The sequence below is a fragment of the Elephas maximus genome, chromosome X (genome assembly GCF_024166365.1).
Source record: "Elephas maximus indicus isolate mEleMax1 chromosome X, mEleMax1 primary haplotype, whole genome shotgun sequence".
Classification (NCBI taxonomy): Eukaryota; Metazoa; Chordata; class Mammalia; order Proboscidea; family Elephantidae; genus Elephas; species Elephas maximus.
In genome coordinates, this window is record NC_064846.1 from 167,806,245 (window position 1) to 167,826,212 (window position 19,968).

Below are 19,968 nucleotides of genomic sequence, written 5' to 3' on the forward strand. Positions count from 1 at the left end.
TCCTTGTTCTTTATTTTTTTTTACAATGGCATAATATTTCATGCTATTTTTAAGCCAAGTTCTAATAGACCCATTTCTTAGAAGTTGATCATTCTATTATAAAATGTCAGACTTTTAGAGATGGAATGAAATTTAGAAGGAATATCAAGTAATTTTACCATTTACAAATGAGAAAGCCAAAGCTCACACCACCTGCCATTACTCAAGCTTCCCCATCACCAACTGCTTCAAGTCCTTGTCATTACATTAACTTCTTTGACAAATGCTGCTTGTCAACTTTAATACCTTGAGGAACTAGATGGTCCATAATTTTAGCATAAAATTTGAATATCATTTTAAAGGTATCCCAGCTACCTTGTGACTTTTATGGATTATGAAACATTCAGTACGCTATTATTATTGCCATAAAAATTCTTCCCATGAAAATCCAAAGACTTAGCTATTAAGATATTCAGTACATTATTATCCAAACAAAAAATAAAAAAGGAAACAATCTAAATGCTAATTAAATAAGAAATAGTTTAGTAAACTGTGGTATATGTACTGATTATTTTATATTTATAGAGTTTTTAATGACATGGGAAAGTGATATATTTAAAAATGTAAGTATAGAATTGTGAATGTGTGGTATTATCTTAACTATGTAAAATAGATTTAAAGGTTAAAGAAAATATAGAACAGTGACTATACTGGGCTGGTAGAATTTCAGGAGCTCTGGTGGCACAGTAGTTAAGAACTCAGCTGCTAACCAAAAGGTCCACAGTTCAAATCCACCAGCCACTCCTTGGAAACCCTGTGGGATCGCTATGAGTCCGAACCGACTCAACGGCAATGGGCTTTTTGGTTTTGGTGGAATTTCAAATATTTATATATTTTTCCCTTTTTGTGTTCTATATTTTCAAAACTGTTCATCATACAATTATCTTTAGTAATCAGAGAAAACATATTAAAAACCTGTTGACACTACTATTTGGACCCTTGGTTTTAGCAAGGAGCCCTGGTGGTGCTGCTAACTGAAGGGTCTGTGGTTCAAACTTACCAGCTGTTCCACGGGAGAAAGATGTGGCAGTCTGCTTCCGTAAAGATTTACAGCCTTGGAAGCCCCATGGGGGCAGTTCTCCTTTGTCCCACAGGGGTTTGCTATGAGTTGGAATTGGCTTGAGGGCAATGGGTTTTTGCATTCTATTAGCATTTTTGAAAGTCAAGCTTATTTTTAATAGGTAAGATATTCCTAGGGTTCAAAACTCAAGAAATAAAAACATAAAGTGTGAACAGGGATATGGCACTTACTGCTAAGTGAAAATTAAGTCTATCCAGAGCTCTTTCTATCTAGCTGCAGAGGCTTTTTTCTTGTCCTTTTTTGTCTACAGCTGTACAATATTTCGTTTTAATTTTTAATGAAAGTTCTCATACACCCATTTCTTAAAACTTGCACATTCAGTGTGATATTTTAAAAGGGCCGTATGAAAACTGACCCGAGGTCAAAGGTGTCCACTTTAGCAAGACAATGCCTTTCACTGAGTTTAGCGAACATTCCGCTTTCCAGTTCTTTTCTTTTTCCAATATACTGAGTGCAAGACACCCTGACGACTGCTGTCGTTGTTAGTTGCTGTAGAGTCAATTCCAACTCGTGGCCACCCCACATGTACAGAGTGGGACCGTGCCCCATAGGGTTTTCAAGGCTGAGACCTTTCAGAGGCAGATCACCAGGCCTGTCTTCCAAGGCCTGTCTTCCACTCCTCTGGATGAGTTTGGACCACCAGCCTTTCAACTAGCAGTTGAGTGCTTAACCAAAAAAACCAAAAAACCAAACCCATTGCTGTCAAGTCGATTCGAACTCATAGCAACATTACAGGACAGAGTAGAACTGCCGCATGGAGTTTCCAAGGAGCGCCTGGTGGATTTGAACTGCCAACCTTTTGGTTAGCAGCCGCAGCACTTAACCACTATGCCACCAGGGTTTGCCACCCATGGTCTCCGTTAATATCACCTTTAAGTACATAAAACTCTCATTATCAAATATTTAACTATTTTACTAATATTATTTTTTATTCTCTCCTGGCAGTAGAGAAAAAATACACAGTGAAATCTGTGAGAACCAGGACTTGACGGGACTGCTTTGTTCTTCCCAGTCTCACATGTTTTCCACCTTTGACAGGGTGCAGTCTTGCCACTTTTCTGTTGCTCTCTATTCATGGAAAATATCCACGTTTTCCTTCTCTGACAGGTTTCTGCCTTACACAAGTTCTGGCTTTTGCAGGTTTTACTGTACAAAATTGGAGACAACTAGGTGTTTCAGGACTAGAAGGAAGAAGAAAACAACGATGGGAAAGAGAGGATGTGCGCCCAGGTACCTGGCTGGGTCCTAAGTTGGAGGGGTGGCCAACAGTTCACTGCCAAATGTCAAAAAGGCATGAGGAATGAGCACTGCCAGCAGACCCTAAAACTCAGGAGCAACAAATAACTCAATTAAAAAATGGGCAAAAGATATGAACAGACACTTCACTATAGTAGACATTCAGGTAGCGAACAGATACCTGAGGAAATACGATCATTAGCCATTAAAGAAATGCAAATCAAAACTACAATGAGATTCCACCTCACTCCGACAAGGCTGGCATTAATCCAAAAAACACAAAATAATAAATGTTGGAGAGGTTGAGGAGAGACTGGAACACTTATACACTGCTGGTGGGAATGGAAAATGGTACAACCACTTTGGAAATCGATTTGGCACTTCCTTAAAAAGCTAGAAATAGAACTACCATACAATCTAGCAATCCCACTCCTTGGAATACATCCTAGAGAAATAAGAACCTTTATAGGAACAGATATATGCACACCCATGTTCACTACAGCACTGTTTACAATAGCAAAAAGATGTAAGCAATCAAGGTGTCCATCAACGGATGAATGGATAAATAAATTATGGTATATTCACACAATGGAATTGATAAAGCACAGTGATGAATCTGTGAAACATTTCATAACATGGAGGAATCTGGAAGGCATTTTGCTGAGTGAAATTAGTCAGTTGCAAAAGGACAAATATTGTATAAGATCACTATTATAAGAACTTGAGAAATAGTTTAAACAGAGAAGAAAATATTCTTTGATGGTTACGAGAGGGGAGAGGGAGGCGGAGGGGGAGGAGGGTATTCACTAATTAGATAGTAGGTAAGAACTACTTTAGGTGAAGGGAAAGACAACACACAATACAGGCAAGGTCAGCACAACTGGAGTAAACCAAAAGCAAAGAAGTTTCCTGAATAAACTGAATGCTTCGAAGGCCAGCGTAGCAGGGGCAGGGGTTTGGGGACCATGGTTTCAGGGGACATCCAAGTCAATTGGCATAATAAAATTTATTAAGAAAACATTCTGCATCCCACTTTGGAGAGTGGCGTCTGGGGTCTTATATGCTAGCAAGCAGCCATCTAAGATGCATCAATTGGTCTCAACCCACCTGGATCAAAGGAGAAAGAAGAACACCAAAGACGCAAGGTAATTACGAGCCCAGGAGACAGAAAGAGCCACATAAACCAGAGACTACATCAGCCTGAGACCAGAAGAACTAGATGGTGCCTGGCTACAACCGATGACTGCCCTGACAGGGAACACAACAGAGAACCCCTGAGGGAGCAGGAGAGCAGTGGGATGCAGACCCTAAATTCTCGTAAAAAGACAAGACTTAATGGTCAGACTGAGACTAGAAGGACCCCAGTGGCCATGGCCGCCAGACCTTCTGTTGGCCCAGGACAGGAACCATTCCCAAAGCCAACTCTTTATACAGGGATTGGACTGGACAATGGGATGGGGAGGGATGCTGGCGAGGAGTGAGCTTCTTGGATCAGGTGGACACTCTTGAGACTATGTTGGCATGTCCTGTCTGGAGGGGAGATGAGAGGGTAGAGGGGGTTAGAAGCTGGCGGAATGGACACGAACAGAGAGAGGAGGGAGGGAGCGGGCTGTTTCATTAGGGGGAGAGCAATTGGGAGTATGTAGCAGAATCGACTCGATGGCACTGGGTTTGGTAGCAAGGTATATATAAGTTTTTGTGTGAGAGACTGACCTGATTTGTAAACTTTCACTTACAGCACACACACACACACACACACAAAAAAAAAAAAAAAACTCAGGAGCAGTCCAATCTGGTGAAGGAGGTCCAGAAATGGGCATATCAGTGATAAGGAATACTTGACATTACATGCGATGCAGTATGGTTTCACTCTGACTCATTCATAATTCACCAAATACTTGCTCAATAACTACTACGAATGGGGAGGTTTAATACAAAGGAGTTTTGCTTGCAAAGAGCTCATAAAACCAAAACCAAACCCAAACCCATTGCCATCGAGTGGATTCCAACTCATAGCGACACTATAGGACAGAGTAGAGCTGCCCCAAAAGGTTTTCAAGGAGCAGCTGGTGGATTTGAACTGCTGACCTTTTGGTTAGCAGCTGAACTCTTAACCACTGCACCACCAGGGCTCCGAGAGCTCAAAAAGGAGATACAATCCAAAACTGGATTCAATTATAATACAGTGGACACCAGTCAACTCTTGCGACAATGCTGCTGCATAACAAACCTCTCAAAACCCAGTACCATACAAGAAGCATCTATTTTCATGCTCACAAGGTTGCAAGCTCCACGTGTTTCTAGCATCTGGGACCAAAAGTTTAACCTAGGCAGTTCTTCAAATAGTCACGGTCAAAGCACAAAAGGAATGCACAGTGCCTCTTAAGGCCTTCTGTTAAAAGTGATACTCTGTGAATTCTGTCCATATTGTATTGGTCAAAGCAAGTCACATGGCCAAGCCCAACATCTATGAGGCAAGGAGGTACGCTCCACCTCTAGTGGGAGAATCTGCAATGTCACATGGCAAAAGACTTGAATTCAGGGAAAGTTAAAGAACTGAGAACAAAAATGCAATCTAATATACAGGCTGAGGCACAGATGTCCAGCCAAGACAGGGTACACAGCTAGACTACATTTTCCAGTTTCCCTTACAGTTAGATACGGCCAGGTAACTGAGTTCTGCTAGTGGAACATGGGCAGAATGGTATACTTCAGCTTCAAGCATGGCCACTGAACTCCCCCCGCCACCCCTTAACACTTCACCATCTCTCTCCCCTCTGTCAGCTGAACGTTGATGTGCAGGGCAACGTTAGACTTCGTATCGAAGATGAAAGCGCCTTCATCTTCACGGTTCTGAGTGACCTGTGGAGCAGAGCTCCCCCGCCTCATCAGAACACCTGTTTTGAGCTTCAAGTGAGCAAGAAATAAATATCCACTGGGTTGAGCCACTAACAACTTCGGGGCTTATCTATTAAAGCAGTTAGATTACCTTAATCAATAAAATATATAATATGTACACGAGCCATTTAGCCCAGGATTCAGAGGTTGGAGAAGGCTGCGTGGAACAAGCTTAGATGAAAAACCGAAACACAGAAGACAAATAGTAGTTTTCCAGGTGAAAAGGTGTCAAGGAAAGGACTGTTCCAGACAAAATGGAGAGTATATGGAAAAGGCTCCAAGTGTGGCACCTTTGAAGACTTCCAAGAAGTTCAATGTGGTTAGAGGTGGAGGTGTGTTTCGTGCATGAGCGTGTGTGCATGTGGTTGTGTGCATGTACATGACAGTGTGTATACATGTGTTGTGGGGTTGGATAGGAAGTTAAAGCTGGGAAGGAGGGATAACAAGTATCCAGAAATAAGGTACCCAAAGGAAACAGGGGTCAACGCCAAAAGGGTGGAGATAAAGAATGTGGATTTGGCCCCAGGGACATCAAGAAGCAGTAAGATAGGACGATCAGATTTGCACTTTAGAAAGCTTCAAAATTCACCTTCAAGTGGCTCCCAGAGCCCTGGGCCACAGAGGGGCAGTGCCCTGAGCCACGATTCAGTTGGGCACGTGAGGGGCTTGTGACAAAATAAATCCCAGACTCTATGCGCTGTGCACCTGAGGCTGCTAATCACTCTGGCCCTAGAGTCAACTGACTGGTAGTGAACTTAAGAGGCTCCAGTGTGAGAGGGGCCGCTGTAAAATCACCATGGTCAGCTGTATGATTTCATGAGGCAGCCACACAACAGCCCCGAATCAGCTGGATGATGGCTCGTTCTCCACCCCAGCAGTCCATGACCGCGTAGTTAAATCTGTCATTGAAATTGATAAACCTACTGGTTCCTTCATTAGTTGGGCAAGTTTTATCATTAGTTTTAGGTACTGTTGCCTACAGGTTTCTTTGTAGTTTATCTTTGTCAGATAATCATCGTGTTCTTATTTTCGGTTAAGCAAATAGCAAAAAAGAAACGTATGAAACGCATGAAAAAAAACCGAAATTAAAATTAAAGTCTTGAGGAATGGTAATTATAGGGAAACTGCTTTTCCTGCGCAAACTTTAAAAAAACATTTCTTTCATAAAAGTGATTGTGTTTTCCTAGCATGCGAAAAGGGCCTCCTTTTAAAAATAAACACTGTCATCTATAAAAACCCATTTTAACATAATCATAATGTTGCTTGTTGAGCTTCTTGCAGTAAAACACAGATTTCTTAGACGTCAAACTGCATTACTTTTAACCCTCAATCACAGAAAGAAAAAAAAATTAAATGCTTCAAATGTCAAAGTAGAAATAAAAGTTTATTTCCTGAAACCTAGTCACCAGGGTTTCCTGAGACCACTGCGCCATCAGGGTTTCTTGCAGAGCAGAACTGCCCCAGAGGGTTTTCTTTATGGGAGCAGACTGCCACACCTTTCTCCTGCAGAGCGTCTGGTAGGTTCGAACTGCTGATCTTTTAGTCAGCAGTCGAGGGCTTTAACCACTGTGCCACCAGGGCTCCTCTGGTAAAGATTAGGTCTGTACTCATAGTAAATGTATATTAGTGAATTCATGTACTTAAAATGCTCAACTTGTGTGTTATTTGGGTGGCTATGTGCCTGCACCTGTGTGCTATTTATTTCTAATGTATTCCTTCACCTTCGGAAACCCTGGTGGCGTAGTGGTTAAGTGCAACGGCTGCTAACCAAAGGTTCAGCAGTTCAAATCCACTAGGCGCTCCTTGGAAACTCTATGGGGTAGTTCTGCTCTGTCCCATAGGGTCGCTATGAGTCAGAAGCGACTCGACGGCACTGGGCTTGGTTTTTGGGTTTTGGTCCTTCACCTTCAAGAATTACCCATCATGCTATTTGTTCAGCTAAGCAAACGATGACAATTGATTTGCAATAAGTATTAGAATGGACTGTGTATGATTTCACTCACCAGTTATTTACTATAGAGTATTTATCATATGCCAAATGCTGTAAACCATACTTAAAAATACATTTCTGAAAGGAGAGTTCAGGCAGGAAACCCTTCTCATCTCTTTGCCAGGAAAAAAAAAAATTGGAATGTTAACTTTGTTATCTAAAACTAAGGCTTAGATTTCTTCAAGATAATTTTCAGAGCTTAAGTACATAATGACCTAAATTGCTCAGAAGCAAGGCAGCACACTTTTGGAATGTTTTTATGTTATAAAGAACTAAAAGTAGTCTACGGTTTTTCATTACAATTCTCTCAGTCCAATCCTAGGAAAGTTGGGTTAAACTCAACTCTAAATTGAGGCGGCCTACCTCCATTCTTCTGCCTACAACTAAATCTACTTATGTGGTGTTCTTTCCATTTGGAAACAGATTAATGAAGGTCATTAGCCATTAGGACCAGATGGCTCAAGTGTACTGTAAGGAATACCAGGCATTCTCCCATTGACTTGATTATCAGCTCACAGGCACACGTTGGTTGAGGCTCTGCAAGTATTATTGCCTGTTCTTTTTCCATCCATGCTGGACTACAAAGCTTAAAGGACTATGGGAGGCAAGCATCACTTCAACAAGTAACTCTCCAGCCCAAAGAAAGCAGGCTGACTTAGTGACCAAAGAATAAGCACTCAAAATTTTACCACAATATTCCCAACAAATACCAGTAGGGAAGCTATATTTGCTTCTCATGGTTGGTATCCAACAGTTAAAAAAAAAAACAATTTGAGACCAGAAGTGTTGGTAAAGATTAACAGAACAACCCCACAGCCATTGAGTCGATTCCGACTCATAGTAACCTTATACGACAAAGTAGAACTGCCCTATGGGATTTTTAATCTTTATAGAAACAGACTGCCACACCTTTCTCCCTGGGAGCAGCTGGTGGGTTCGAATTGCCGACTCTTCCACCTTTTCGTTAATAGCTGAGTGCTTAACCACTGTACCACCAGGGCTCGTTACAGAGTAGAACTGCCCCATAGGGTTATCTAGTTCTCATTTTTATGGGAGCGGACTGCCACATCTTTCTCCCACAGAGTGTCTGGTGGGTTCGAATCACTGACAAAGCTTTCAGTTAGCAGTCGAGCACTTTAACCACTGTGCCGCCAGGGCTCCTTTGGTAAAGATTAAAAAGAGAAAAAAAGTTTTTTGGTAAAGATTAGGTCTATATTAATTGTGAATGTACAATAGTGAATTCATGTACTTAATATGCTCAACTTTTGTGTTATTTGGGTGTACATGTGCCCACACATGTGCTGATAATGCTAAAGAAAATAGGAAAAGGTATTGTTTAACCCAGGGGTTGGTAAACTTTTCCTGTAACGGGCCAGAAAGTACACAGTTTAGGCTTCGTTGCCATGTGAATGCAGCCATAGACAATCCCGTACATGAATGAGCGTGGCTGTGTTCCAACAAAGCTGTATTTATGGACACTGAAATTTGAATTTCATATTATTCTTCTTTTCTTGTTTGTTTGTTTGACCCATTTAAAATTTCTTCTTAGCTCATGGGCCATACAAATAGAGGCAACAAGTGGGATTTGGCCCACAGGCCAGAGTTTGCCAACCCCTGGTTTAACCTATTCATAAATTTCCTTGCTTGCTATGATTAGCTCTCAAAGTTCAAGAACATTTAACAGTAAAGGTGGTAAATTTCAGGACTGTACTTCTCAACAAACTAAAAAATTGTTCTCAATTTTTCTTCTTGAGTTAAGTATGAAATCACTGGTTTCAAGTCCGTTTCTTAAAGATAAATTACAAGTTCACCAACAATGTATATTTTCTCACTGGTAAACTGCTGTGGCAAACAAAAAGCGGAAGCATAAAGTTGAGCACTGTGTGTGTGCATGCACGTGCATATGCACTGCGCATGTGTGTACACGGGAGTCTGTGTGCACGCGTGCGTGCAAAGGGAGAGCATGAACAGCTGGAAGGTTGGAGCAAAAAATGTAGATTTCCAGGTCATTCATTTAAAGGAAGAAAAAACAACTGAAGTCCAAGTCTCACAGCAGCTGACAGTCTGTATCATATTCAGATAGCAAGAAGGTGAAATTCACTTGCCAGAGAGACAGAGAGGTGATTGAAGTGGTACAAAACCTGAACAAGATGCTTTCTTCTTGGAACTGCAAGCGACTAGGCTTTCACAGCTGCAAACTAGCAACCCCTGGGAAAGGAGAGTTAAATATTCCTAAAGCAGGAATCTGGTTCTGTTATGAAACAGTTCATCTTTTCACCTCCTGACAGCCACCAAAATCAGCAGAACACAGAAAGGAATCAGACAATGCGCAAGTGGCATTTTGAATACAATTCAAATCCACCGTCTTTGGGGGTTTTGCTTGGCTAGCCTCCTGAGTGCACTCTTAGCAGCAAGATGAATGCAATTACTCCGGTAAGAATAGAGACGGGAGAAATCTGACTTTTTCCACTTCTTTAACTTCCCTTTTCCCTAGGAAATATTTAATCTGGAATAAGGTGCAGGTAAAAAATAGAAGTTTAGTCATCTCTGATCAGATTTTACATATAAATCTCAGGAAATTGTAACTATATTTTTTATTCTTCCTCAAATGTATGATATTTGTAATAAAATCTATGTACTTTATTATATCGCTGCTCTCTACCAGGGAATAACCCACGGGACTAGGAGAAAATGTAAAATAAGCACACCCCCCCCCAAGAAAATGTACTTACTACTACAAGAAATAATCTTCATATTAGTAATTGGGATTCAATCATCATCTCCAAGTGTGTCATTTTGCTTAAAGAAAAGAAAGGAAGCAGGCGATTCATCCCATGAAAGCATCACTCTGTATAATAACACCCCTAGAAGTTTGGGGTCTTAAATCACCTCCTTCCTCTGGCAAAGGGGGCATAATCATATGTTTTTCTACTGAATCACATTCTTCTATAAACATTGGGAAGAGTGCATCTGCTTTACAAACGAAATAGTCGATACAAAGAGCAGTAACAATAAAAATATATGCCTATTTTTATACTATTACTGGTTTATAAGGCAATCATCTGTAATGTGCTCATCTACAAGGATGGAAATGATATATAACTGTTACCAAGGAAACAGTGAAGTAAAATTCCATGTAAACTATCAAGCAGTTTAATAATCAGAAAATTAGAAGAACAAGAAAAAGCATCTCCCGCTAGAAGCGTGACACACTGTGCCACCTACAATGGATGCATCAAGGGTCACAACTCAAACAGATGATGTAAAGGGTCACAACTTGCCAGCTAGCCCAACACTTGGCAGCAAAAAAAAAAAAAAATCTTGTTTAAGTGATGGTCATAAGATGAAACTGGGTTGAAGGGCAATCTGAATTCTGATTCTTCCCATGATTAAAGGGCATAGATTTGGGAATTGATGGTTAAGTATGGGTACTTTGAAAAGTCAAAAGACGCTGTTTATTCATTCCAGTGTGAATTAATATTCCCCTGGAGTTCTCTGTAATTATCTCTGTCTTTATTCACAGACAGGACCTTCGGCAAGTATCAGTTATGCTTTCTACAGCAAAGGCTTTCTGAATCAACATTTAGAAACTGAAGTTCTTAGGCTCGAAAGGCAAGGCACAGGCCTGAGGTAACTCTGCGTATTCCCCTCTAAAGCAAGAGAATTTTAAGCACTCAAGTAACCACGCTGATCAAAGCTAAATCCCTTAGGAAGATTATCCATTCTGAAATCAGGAAAATCCTGCAATGTAAGCACTTTTCTGCTCCACCTTTGTGAAAAGAACTTGATTTCTGCAACACTGTTTCAAACACACACACATACAACCCTCTAATGCTTGCAGGGCAGAAATAGGCAGCTGCAAACGTGTTTCTGCAAGCTGATGGCCCTCTCGAGGTGTTTCTAGCTCAGCTTGGGGACCATCTTTGAGCTCACACAGAAGAAAAGGAAGAACTCCTAGGGATGGAAGATTTGTTAATGGGCACATAAGCTCAGGACATGTGCACCTTCTCTTTAGAATCAACTCTCTATGGCATGACAGTAAAGATAGAAATTGAAATTCACACTCTCTCCCTAGAGTTTTTTTTTTATGCTAATCCCTCACAAACCCGCCTTGGGTTTTGCAAATGCTCAGATCTGTTAACACCATGAAGGCATCCTAGAATTTAGGAAACTTTGAGTCGAAAACCTCTTTTCTCTGACACCAGCACTGTCCTCTCCCAAGCTCCAAAGTTTAAGGACAAAACCTAGGCTCTAGATGTTTTGTTCAGCTTGCTGTTTTGAGTATCCGAGGGCACTGCAAACTATTTTGGTTACTTTATACTATTGGTTGAATGTCCCTTTTCCCTTCACCAATCTCTCTGTCCATCACACAGAGGGCTCCATGCACTTTCTAAACTTACCCGCAGTTATTTCGCATCCATGTGTGATTTAACAGCTGTTTATAAACCAGCCATGGGCAGAAGCACGCAGGAAGTGGTGTGACGCCATGGCTGTCTATGGTATCGGTGGGAAACCAAACAATGCTATACCACAATCACCCACTGCTTAACTCATGAGTCTTCTGATGTGTGGGAGCCTGGGGGCTCTAGGCAGATGTATTTACCCAAGTCTACCTACCCAGGGTAAGTGACCGTGGGGCCCTTTCCCTAGAGGAATCAGCTGGTGATATTAAGACTGACCAGTGTGAGTGGAGAGGGAAGGTGGAGACGAGCAGGAAGAATAACTAAAGACCTGTAGATGCTGGAGAGGGACATGTCCTACTGACAACATCCAAGCTTAATGTTTCTGAAATGGCCCAAATGTAATTTGGCAAAGCAAAGTCAACATACGTTTCTGACTCGGGGTATTTGAGGCTGCCTGTTCCTGCCTGATGCAATCAACACGGCCCACCCAACACTAAAGAATGAAGACAAACCTAGAATTATTCTGTCTTTCTAGCAGGTCTTTAAGCTGCATCCTGGTAAAACCCTACTGTCTACCTCCTAAGGTGGTGATGGTAACTGCTATAAAGAGCTCAGGGGCAGAAGGCCAGGCCTTCCAGGGACTTGGGCAGAGAAAGTTGGGCAGGGTTTTCGGAGACCTCTCTTACTGGGCTCTTCTCGTGTTGAGGCCACACTGCAAGCGGCAGACCTTCCTTCTTGGGCTCAGTGGAGACTTTGGAAGCCCAACTTAGAAACCTAAGCAGGGCAGAAGACTGAGGAGGAATGCTCTGACCAGATAATAGTAGCTAGGCGGTCCAAGAGTGGGAATGTACCTCCTCCTGTCAAGCCCTGCCCAGGAAATCTGCCTGAATCCAGGATTTTTCTTTGGTTTCCACAACACAGCCACTTGGAAACAAATTTCTAAATCTTTCAAAGCTGAGAAATATATAGTTACCCAGGGAAAGGCTTAAGGTCTTTCTCTTCTATCTCCATGACTTCATCATCTAGGTCACTGGTGGGAACACTCAACCTGAGTCAACCTACAAGTGGACTTTTTCGGGTGTGGACGTCTAATTTGGGGGTAAGGGGCGACAGGGACACTTTATGTTGCTGCTACTTGGAAGGCAGGTACCCAAGCTACAAGCACTCTGGGCTTGTCCTAGAAGCAGCAGCAGCAGCAACTACAACCATCTTTTCTTGGTCCTGAATTGCACATGTGACCCCAAGTACCACTGGGGCTTTTCCTAAGGGAAAACAAACTGTCGTGAAGATCCGTGTGTGCGTGAGCGCGCGTGGGTCTCTGCGTGTGCAGTCTATGCCCGGGGAACCAGTGAGAAATAGATTGAACGCTATAGCCCCTGGCCACGCCGTTCCAGTCCGATCTGAAGCCCCACTGTTGTCCCCAGCTTTTGCTGTTCCCCAAACCTCCCGCAAAATCAAGCGCCAAGTTGCCCGTGGTCGTGGCGGCCCCGGGTGCAAGCGAACCAGCGCGGATCCTACCTCGAGAGCTTTGCAATCTTCACAAAGCTGAAGACATCCATGCGGGCAGCCGGGGACTCCCGAAAGCGCAGCGCTGCTTCCGTTGCCCCTCCTCAAGACCGCAGCGGCCGCAGCGGCAGCCCCATGACCGGGACCTCGGCGCGCCCGGGGCTCGAGTGGCGGCGACGGCGGGTGGCGGCGGCGGCCCGGTTGAGCCGGCACCTGGAGGCGGCGGCTGCTACCCCCCTCCGGCCGGGAGCTGCGTGTGCATTCCGAGCAGGACCGTGGAGCGGCGCCGCGCCGGGAAAAGTCACTGGAGAGGGGCTGGGCGCGGGCGGGGGCGGCCGATCGTGCGCCCCGCCCCGTGCGCCCTGGCGGCGGGAGGCGAGGCGGCGCGGGGGTCCCTCCTGCTCCAGCCGCGACCCGTGCCCCGCGCTCCGGGGAGCGCAGATGCACTGGGAGGCGACGGGCTACTGGCGCGGCTCACGCACCCCTCGCAGCACTGCAGTTGCCTCCCCGCCGCCTTCCTGCCCGAGTCCCCGTTCCTGTCCCCACCCCCACAGCCCGGGGAGGGGGCACACGCTCCTGTCACCCTCTGTGTGCGCCTCTCGAGCGGCAAGATCGGCTCCAACAGTCTCTGGCACACTGAGGGCCCGCAAACGCCACCCCGCCCTCCCCAAGCCCGACGAGGGCCGGGCCACCGCAGTTTGCCCAAAGCCTCAGTGGGTTCCACAACCACCCGTAGCCCAGGCGGACGATCCGGGAGGGTGCAGGCAAGATCGCTGGTCCAAGGAAAGGGGAGGGAGATACCCAGCGCGGTGGGCGCGATTTGGAAAGCGCAGAGTTCTCACTGCCTTCCTCGACCTGCTGGGGCAAGACGTGCCAGCCCGGCCGGCTGGGAAGGAGTGTCTTAGGAATCAGCGCCAGGGGGGCGTCGGCGAAATCAAAACAATTAGAACCAGAGCCTTGTGTGTGTGTTGGGGGCGGGGGAAGAAGCGATAACAGCTAGAGGGGGACAGGCGAGCAGGGGGTCCCAGCAACCCGCGGTGGAGGGGGCGGGGGGGGCTCGTTTGAATGGGGGGCTCAGACTTATAGAGAAGGGATGAGAATGGGGTCTGGCCTGCAGACCTAGCTGCTTTTTCAGATTGAGCGGTGGGTGAAGAAGGAAACAAACAAAATACAAAACCAACCCTCGCCTGAAAAAAACGAAAGCAGAGAAAACGTAAACACTCACCTTAAGCAGAGTAAACTCCAACTTGCAGCCATTTAGCACACCTACCCCGCCTCCCCCTTCAGTAACTCAGTTCTGTCTCCCAGGAAGCCCCTCTCTCTTCTTTCTCTTGGAGTCTCAGGACCTCTTCTCCAAAATCCTTGCAGAATTTCCCCCAAGCTTCTCTGAAGGAAGGTCAGCTGGTCTCCCAAAATGTGTCTCCCACCCAGCAGCGTTCATCTGCCAGCAGGGCCACCGCAAAGAAACGCTGCCACCCCCGAAATACTGGAGGAGCTAGCCACAGCAGCTAGCTCTGGAGGGGATCAGGGAAAACAGAATGGGTTTAAAGTTCTCAGACTTCTGCTCCTCTTCTGGTCTGAGGCTGGATTGAAAGTCTTCAGTATTCAAGCCAGGTACTTCCAAGTTAAAAAAAAAAAAAGCAATTCTTTCAAAAATTAAACATAAAATAACTAGCAATCTGCAAAACCTAATGATTTAAAGCTCACAGGTACAATGCTTACCTTTTTTTTTTTTCTTGAAGTAAATGGAATCAATGTCCCTTGAGCTTCTTGTAGATAAACTATAATTTCATGGCTCAGAGGAGGCCAGGGGAACCTTGGCTTGTGAACCCCCTATTGTTTGTGTAAAATAATAATTATAGTTTGGGTCTGCACAGTGCTTGAACATTTTTAAAACAGTTCTGCAATTGAGTCTCATAGCAACCCTGTCATATAAGTAAGGCACATGTTGAAAAAAGAGAAATCTTTTATTTTTATGCCACAATCTATTTTCAATGTACTAGTCAAAGAAATGTTTTTTAAACGTGGGTCGGATAATGTTACTTGCTGGATCCAAGCCCTGCAAAAGCTGTCCATTCTCCTGAGAGCTACAGTTGCACCCCTACGATAACCAACAAGGTCTTAGTCACCCTGGCCCTTGATCTCTCTGACCCTATCTGACCTCCCTTCTTCTCTCCCCTCCCATCCTGCTCCAGCAACACTGGCTTCCTTGCTGCTTTTCAAACTGGGCAGGTATCCCGCCACGTTAGGCTCTTTGCAATGGCTGTTCCCTCTGCCTGGAATACTCTTCCTTCAGATATTTGCATGGCCAGCTCCTTCACCCCATCAGGCCTTTCCACAAATGTCGCCTCCAAAAAGCACCTCTGAAAAGCCTATCTGAAACTTCCAGGCCTGCATCCCCTGGCCTCTGAGTCCCCATGAACTGCTCCATTTTTTCCTGTTTCCTTTTTTTTTTTTTTATAGCACTTATCACCCACCAACACACTAGATAATTTATTTTTATGTTTATTGTTTCTTCTCTGATTCCTGCACTGGAATGAAAGCTCCACAAGGGCAAGGATGGATTTCACTGATGGGTCTCAAATGTCAAGGACAGTTCCTTGGATATGTTGTTGTTAAGTGCCGTTTGGACTCACAGAGACCCCATATGACAGAGTGGAACTGCCCCACAGGGTTTTCTTGGCTGTAATCTTTACAGGAGCAGATGGCCAGGTTTTTCTCCCACGGAGCTGCTGGGCGAGTTCAAACCACCGATCTCTTGGTTAGTAGCCGATCACTTAAGCACTGTGCCACCAGGGTTTCTTTCCTTGGATGTAGAAAGACCTTAATAAATATTTGTTGAATGGACAAATTTTATGTTCATCAGATTCTCAGACAAATCCAATCGGTCTGGCATCCCATCGGTGCTGCTCTGTCTCTGACCTCAGGGCTTATCTTTGCCCACGCCCCCCACCCCCAAACACACACACTCTTCCTTCCTCAGCAGCCTTCACTGTTTGCATGTCCTTTGAATTGCTAATGTGGCAATGAGGACACTCCCACATTCTCCAGTTCTTTTTTTCCTTCACTCTCTCTACCCCTTCCCAAAAGAGCGGCCACAGGCACTAGGAGACCAGTTTTGGATCAGGAAAGGGGGATGAAACAATGCCTTCAGAAACTGTATTTTGAAAAGTTTTTCCTTTTGAGAACAGAACAGTAGGGCTTTCTTCTTAAAAACATAATTCCATACCAAACAGCTAATCACCTGGTCGTGAAAATGACAAGAAATAGACATAGTGTTGACTTGTAGGGAGACAGACACCCTTCAAGACATCTGGTCGACCTGGAATAGCTTGCTGTTGGGCTTCTCCCCTCCGCCAATTTGTACAGTACAATTATTCACAGTGCAGATGCCCACTCTCCACAGCGTTACAGCCAGCGAGGGAAACGACTGGCTTCTCCAGTCCTTACACTCTTCTGATATATTAATGTTCTGGTATGTTTCTGGTGATCAATAGCTTTTCTTCTAAAGCAAAGACGTTCTGCCCCGCCTCCTTTGTTTCTCAGAGATGTAAAACTGGAAGTTCTGCTGCTCTGAAACACCATTAAGCCCTCTGAAAGAGATTTGAGTAGCTGTTCCATCAGCTCTAAGGAGCCCTGGTGGTGCCGTGGTTAAAGCACACAGCTGCTAACCAAAAGGTCGGTAGTTCAAAGCCACTAGCTGCTCAGGGGAGAAAGATGTGGCAGTCTACTTCCGTCAAGATTTATAGCCTTGGAAACCCTATGAGGCAGTTCTACTTTGTCCTATGGGGTTGCTATGAGTTGGCATCAACTGGACAGCAGTGCGTTCAGTCTGAGTTTTCTATCAGTTCTGACCTTCTCTGTACCAGGTGTGTGCGGCAGAGGTTGGAATATGTTTCTATGTCTAACATGAAATGAATCTCCCTAAAACAAAACAAAAAACCAATGAGTGGCACCTTGAGCAGATTTTCTGAAGTTTTTTTTTTTTAGTCTGGATAACCTCTAAGGCCCCTTCGATATTTTGTAGGAGGAAAGTGGTGGCTCAGTGATAAAATTTTCACCTTTCATGCATGAGACCCAGGTTCAATTTCTAGCCAATGAACTGCAAGGACAGCCACCACCTGTCAGGCGAGAAGCTTCCATGTTGCTGTGATGCCGAACAGGTTTCAGCGGAGCTTCCAGACTAAGATGAACACGGAAAAAAGGCCTGAAGATCTATTTTCGAAAACCAGCCAATGAAAAAACCCTGTGGATCACAGTGGTCCAATCCTGTTGTACATGGGGTTGCCATGAGTCAGGGTCCGACTCAATGGCGGCTAACAACAACTACGACATGCTTTGTAGAGGTTTTACTCATCAGGACCTCTATTACCCTCCTTGCAAATCTACTTAATTTGCCTTACTTGTATCCAAGAGACATTTGGCCATTTCTGAAAACCAAACACACTTTCAAAGACTGTTGAATTTACTCATGAATAAGAGACTCAAAGTCAACGGATCCAGAGTAAGTCACTTAACTTCTCTGAGACTCAGTTTCCCTGCCTTTAAAATGGAAATGATAATACATCCCTACCTTACCGAATGAGCGCTTGAATGTGGACACCAGTTCAGAGTTGGCACATGGATATTAGCTCCAGAAAGACATCCACACCTGTTTTGAGTCTTGGCAGCACTGTCACCAAAAGTTGCAGCCTCTAAAATCACTGCTTTGAAGATGACAATATTTGCTTGGATTGTTCAGATGTGGATATTTTTGCCACAATCATCGAAACCCTAAGCAGTGTTATTTTTTATGCTCTGGGAGAATTCTCAGGACAAAATTTTTTATGCTCTGGGAGAATTCTCAGGACAAAGAAGAAGGAGTTTCTTCTTCGTTAAGTTCTTACCTAAAGTTGATGTTGGGAATCTACTATTGGCCCAGATGTTTCATACGGGTTGGCAGCTAAGGGTCCTTTTGCTGCACGTTACAATAGAGAAAACTCTATGCCTTTTCCATTTGGACTGTAGCATCTCAACCATCTCGTTATAGCCCTGAAAACAGAAGTGAGTAAATAAAAGCATAGTATCCATTCATTTAATAAATATTCATGGAGTTTTTCCTTTGTACCAGGCACTGTCCTAAGGAAATATACCAGAGAACAAGGCATATTTCTGCTTTCATAGAACTTACATTCTAATACGGAGACAGACAATAAAAATATAAAATATCATATCATGAAGTATTACTTCCTTTGCCAGGACACCAGAACTGGATGGTGTCTGGCTACCATTACTGAATGTTTTGATCAAGGACTCAATACAATAGACGAGTCCTGATCAAAAAGAGGAAAAAGATGGAACAGAATTTCAAATTTCTTATAGAATCCAGACTTACAGGACCTATTGAAGCTGGAGGAAGCTCTGAATCTGTTGCCCTGAGAAAATTTTTGAACCTTGAACTAAAACTATTTCCTGAAGTTACCTTCAAGCTAAACAACAGTTTAGCTGAATTACTAAAGAATGTTTGCCTTGAGCATTGTGCTCTTTTTTAAAGAATAATCTATAGCAGATCAAACTGACAACAGTAACTCTAAAGCATAGATGAGTAGTTAATGAGGCAGCGAGTCTAAGTCAGTGGTTGTGAAAAAATATGGGGATAGCCAGAATGATGATACAACATGAAGAATGCAACTAATGTCATTGAACTTACATGTAAAAATTATTGAATGGTTATATGATTTGTGTATGTTGTTGTTGTTAGGTGCTATCGAATTGGTTCAGACTCATAGCAACCCTACGTACCACAGAATGAAACACTGCCAGGTCCTTCGCCATGCTCACAATCATTGTTATGCTTGAGCCCGTTGTTACAGCCACTGTGTCAGACCATCTCGTTGAGGGTCCTCCTCTTTTTCACTGACTTTCTACTTTACCAAGCATGATGTCCTTCTCCAGGGACTGGTCCCTCCTGATAACATGCCTAAAGTATGTGAGACGAAGTATCACCATCCCCCCTATTAAGGAGCATTCTGGCTGTACTTCTTCCAAGACACCCTGGTGGTGTGGTAGTTAAGAGCTATGGCTGCTAACCAAAGGGTCGGCAGTTTGAATCCATCAGGTGCTCCTTGGAAACCCTGTGGGGCAGTTCTACTGTCTTACAGGGCCCCTGTGAGTCTATGAGTCAGAATCGACTCGACGGCACTGGGTTTTTTAATGAGTCGGAATCGACTCAACGGCAACGGGTTTGGTGTTTGGTTTTCTTCCAAGACAGATTTGTTTGTTCTTCTGGCAGTCTTCAGTAGGTTCAGTATTCTTCACCAATGTCATAATTCAAAGGCGTCAAGTCTTCTGTCTTCCTTACTCATTGTCCAGCTTTTTGCATGCATATGAGTTAACTGAAAATACCATGGCTTGGGTCAGGCACATCTTAGTCCTCAAAGTGATATCTTTGCTTTTTAACACTTTAAAGGGGTGTTTAGCAGCAGATTTGCTGAATGTAATATGTTGTTTGATAGCTTGACTGCTACTTCCATGGGCGTTGATTGTGGATCCAAGTAAAATGAAATCCTTGACAACTTCAGTATTTTCTCTGTTTATCATGATGTTGCTTATTGGTGCAGTTATGAGGATTTTTTTTTCTTTATGTTGACTGAAGGCTGTAGTCTTTGATCTTCACCAGTTAGTGCTTCAAGTCCTCTTTGCTTTTAGCAAGCAAGGTTGTGTCATCTGCATATCCTAGGTTGTTAATGAGTCTTCCTCCAATCCTGATGCCATGTTCTTCATACAGTCCAGCTTCTCACATTATTTGCTCAGCATACGGACTGAATTAGTATGGT

At 43.9% G+C, this 19,968-nt stretch overlaps 1 protein-coding gene across 1 annotated transcript in view; it reads right to left on the minus strand.

Annotated features, from left to right (window-relative positions):
* FRMPD4 (FERM and PDZ domain containing 4) overlaps positions 1 to 13,866 on the minus strand; it is a 604,892-nt gene extending 591,026 nt beyond the window's left edge. The window contains exon 1 of the mRNA XM_049873115.1: positions 13,166 to 13,866. Within this exon, the coding sequence (XP_049729072.1) occupies positions 13,166 to 13,206 (41 nt within the window). The 5' untranslated portion in view covers positions 13,207 to 13,866. The remainder of the gene's footprint in view (positions 1 to 13,165) is intronic.
* Positions 13,867 to 19,968: the final 6,102 nt, after the last annotated feature.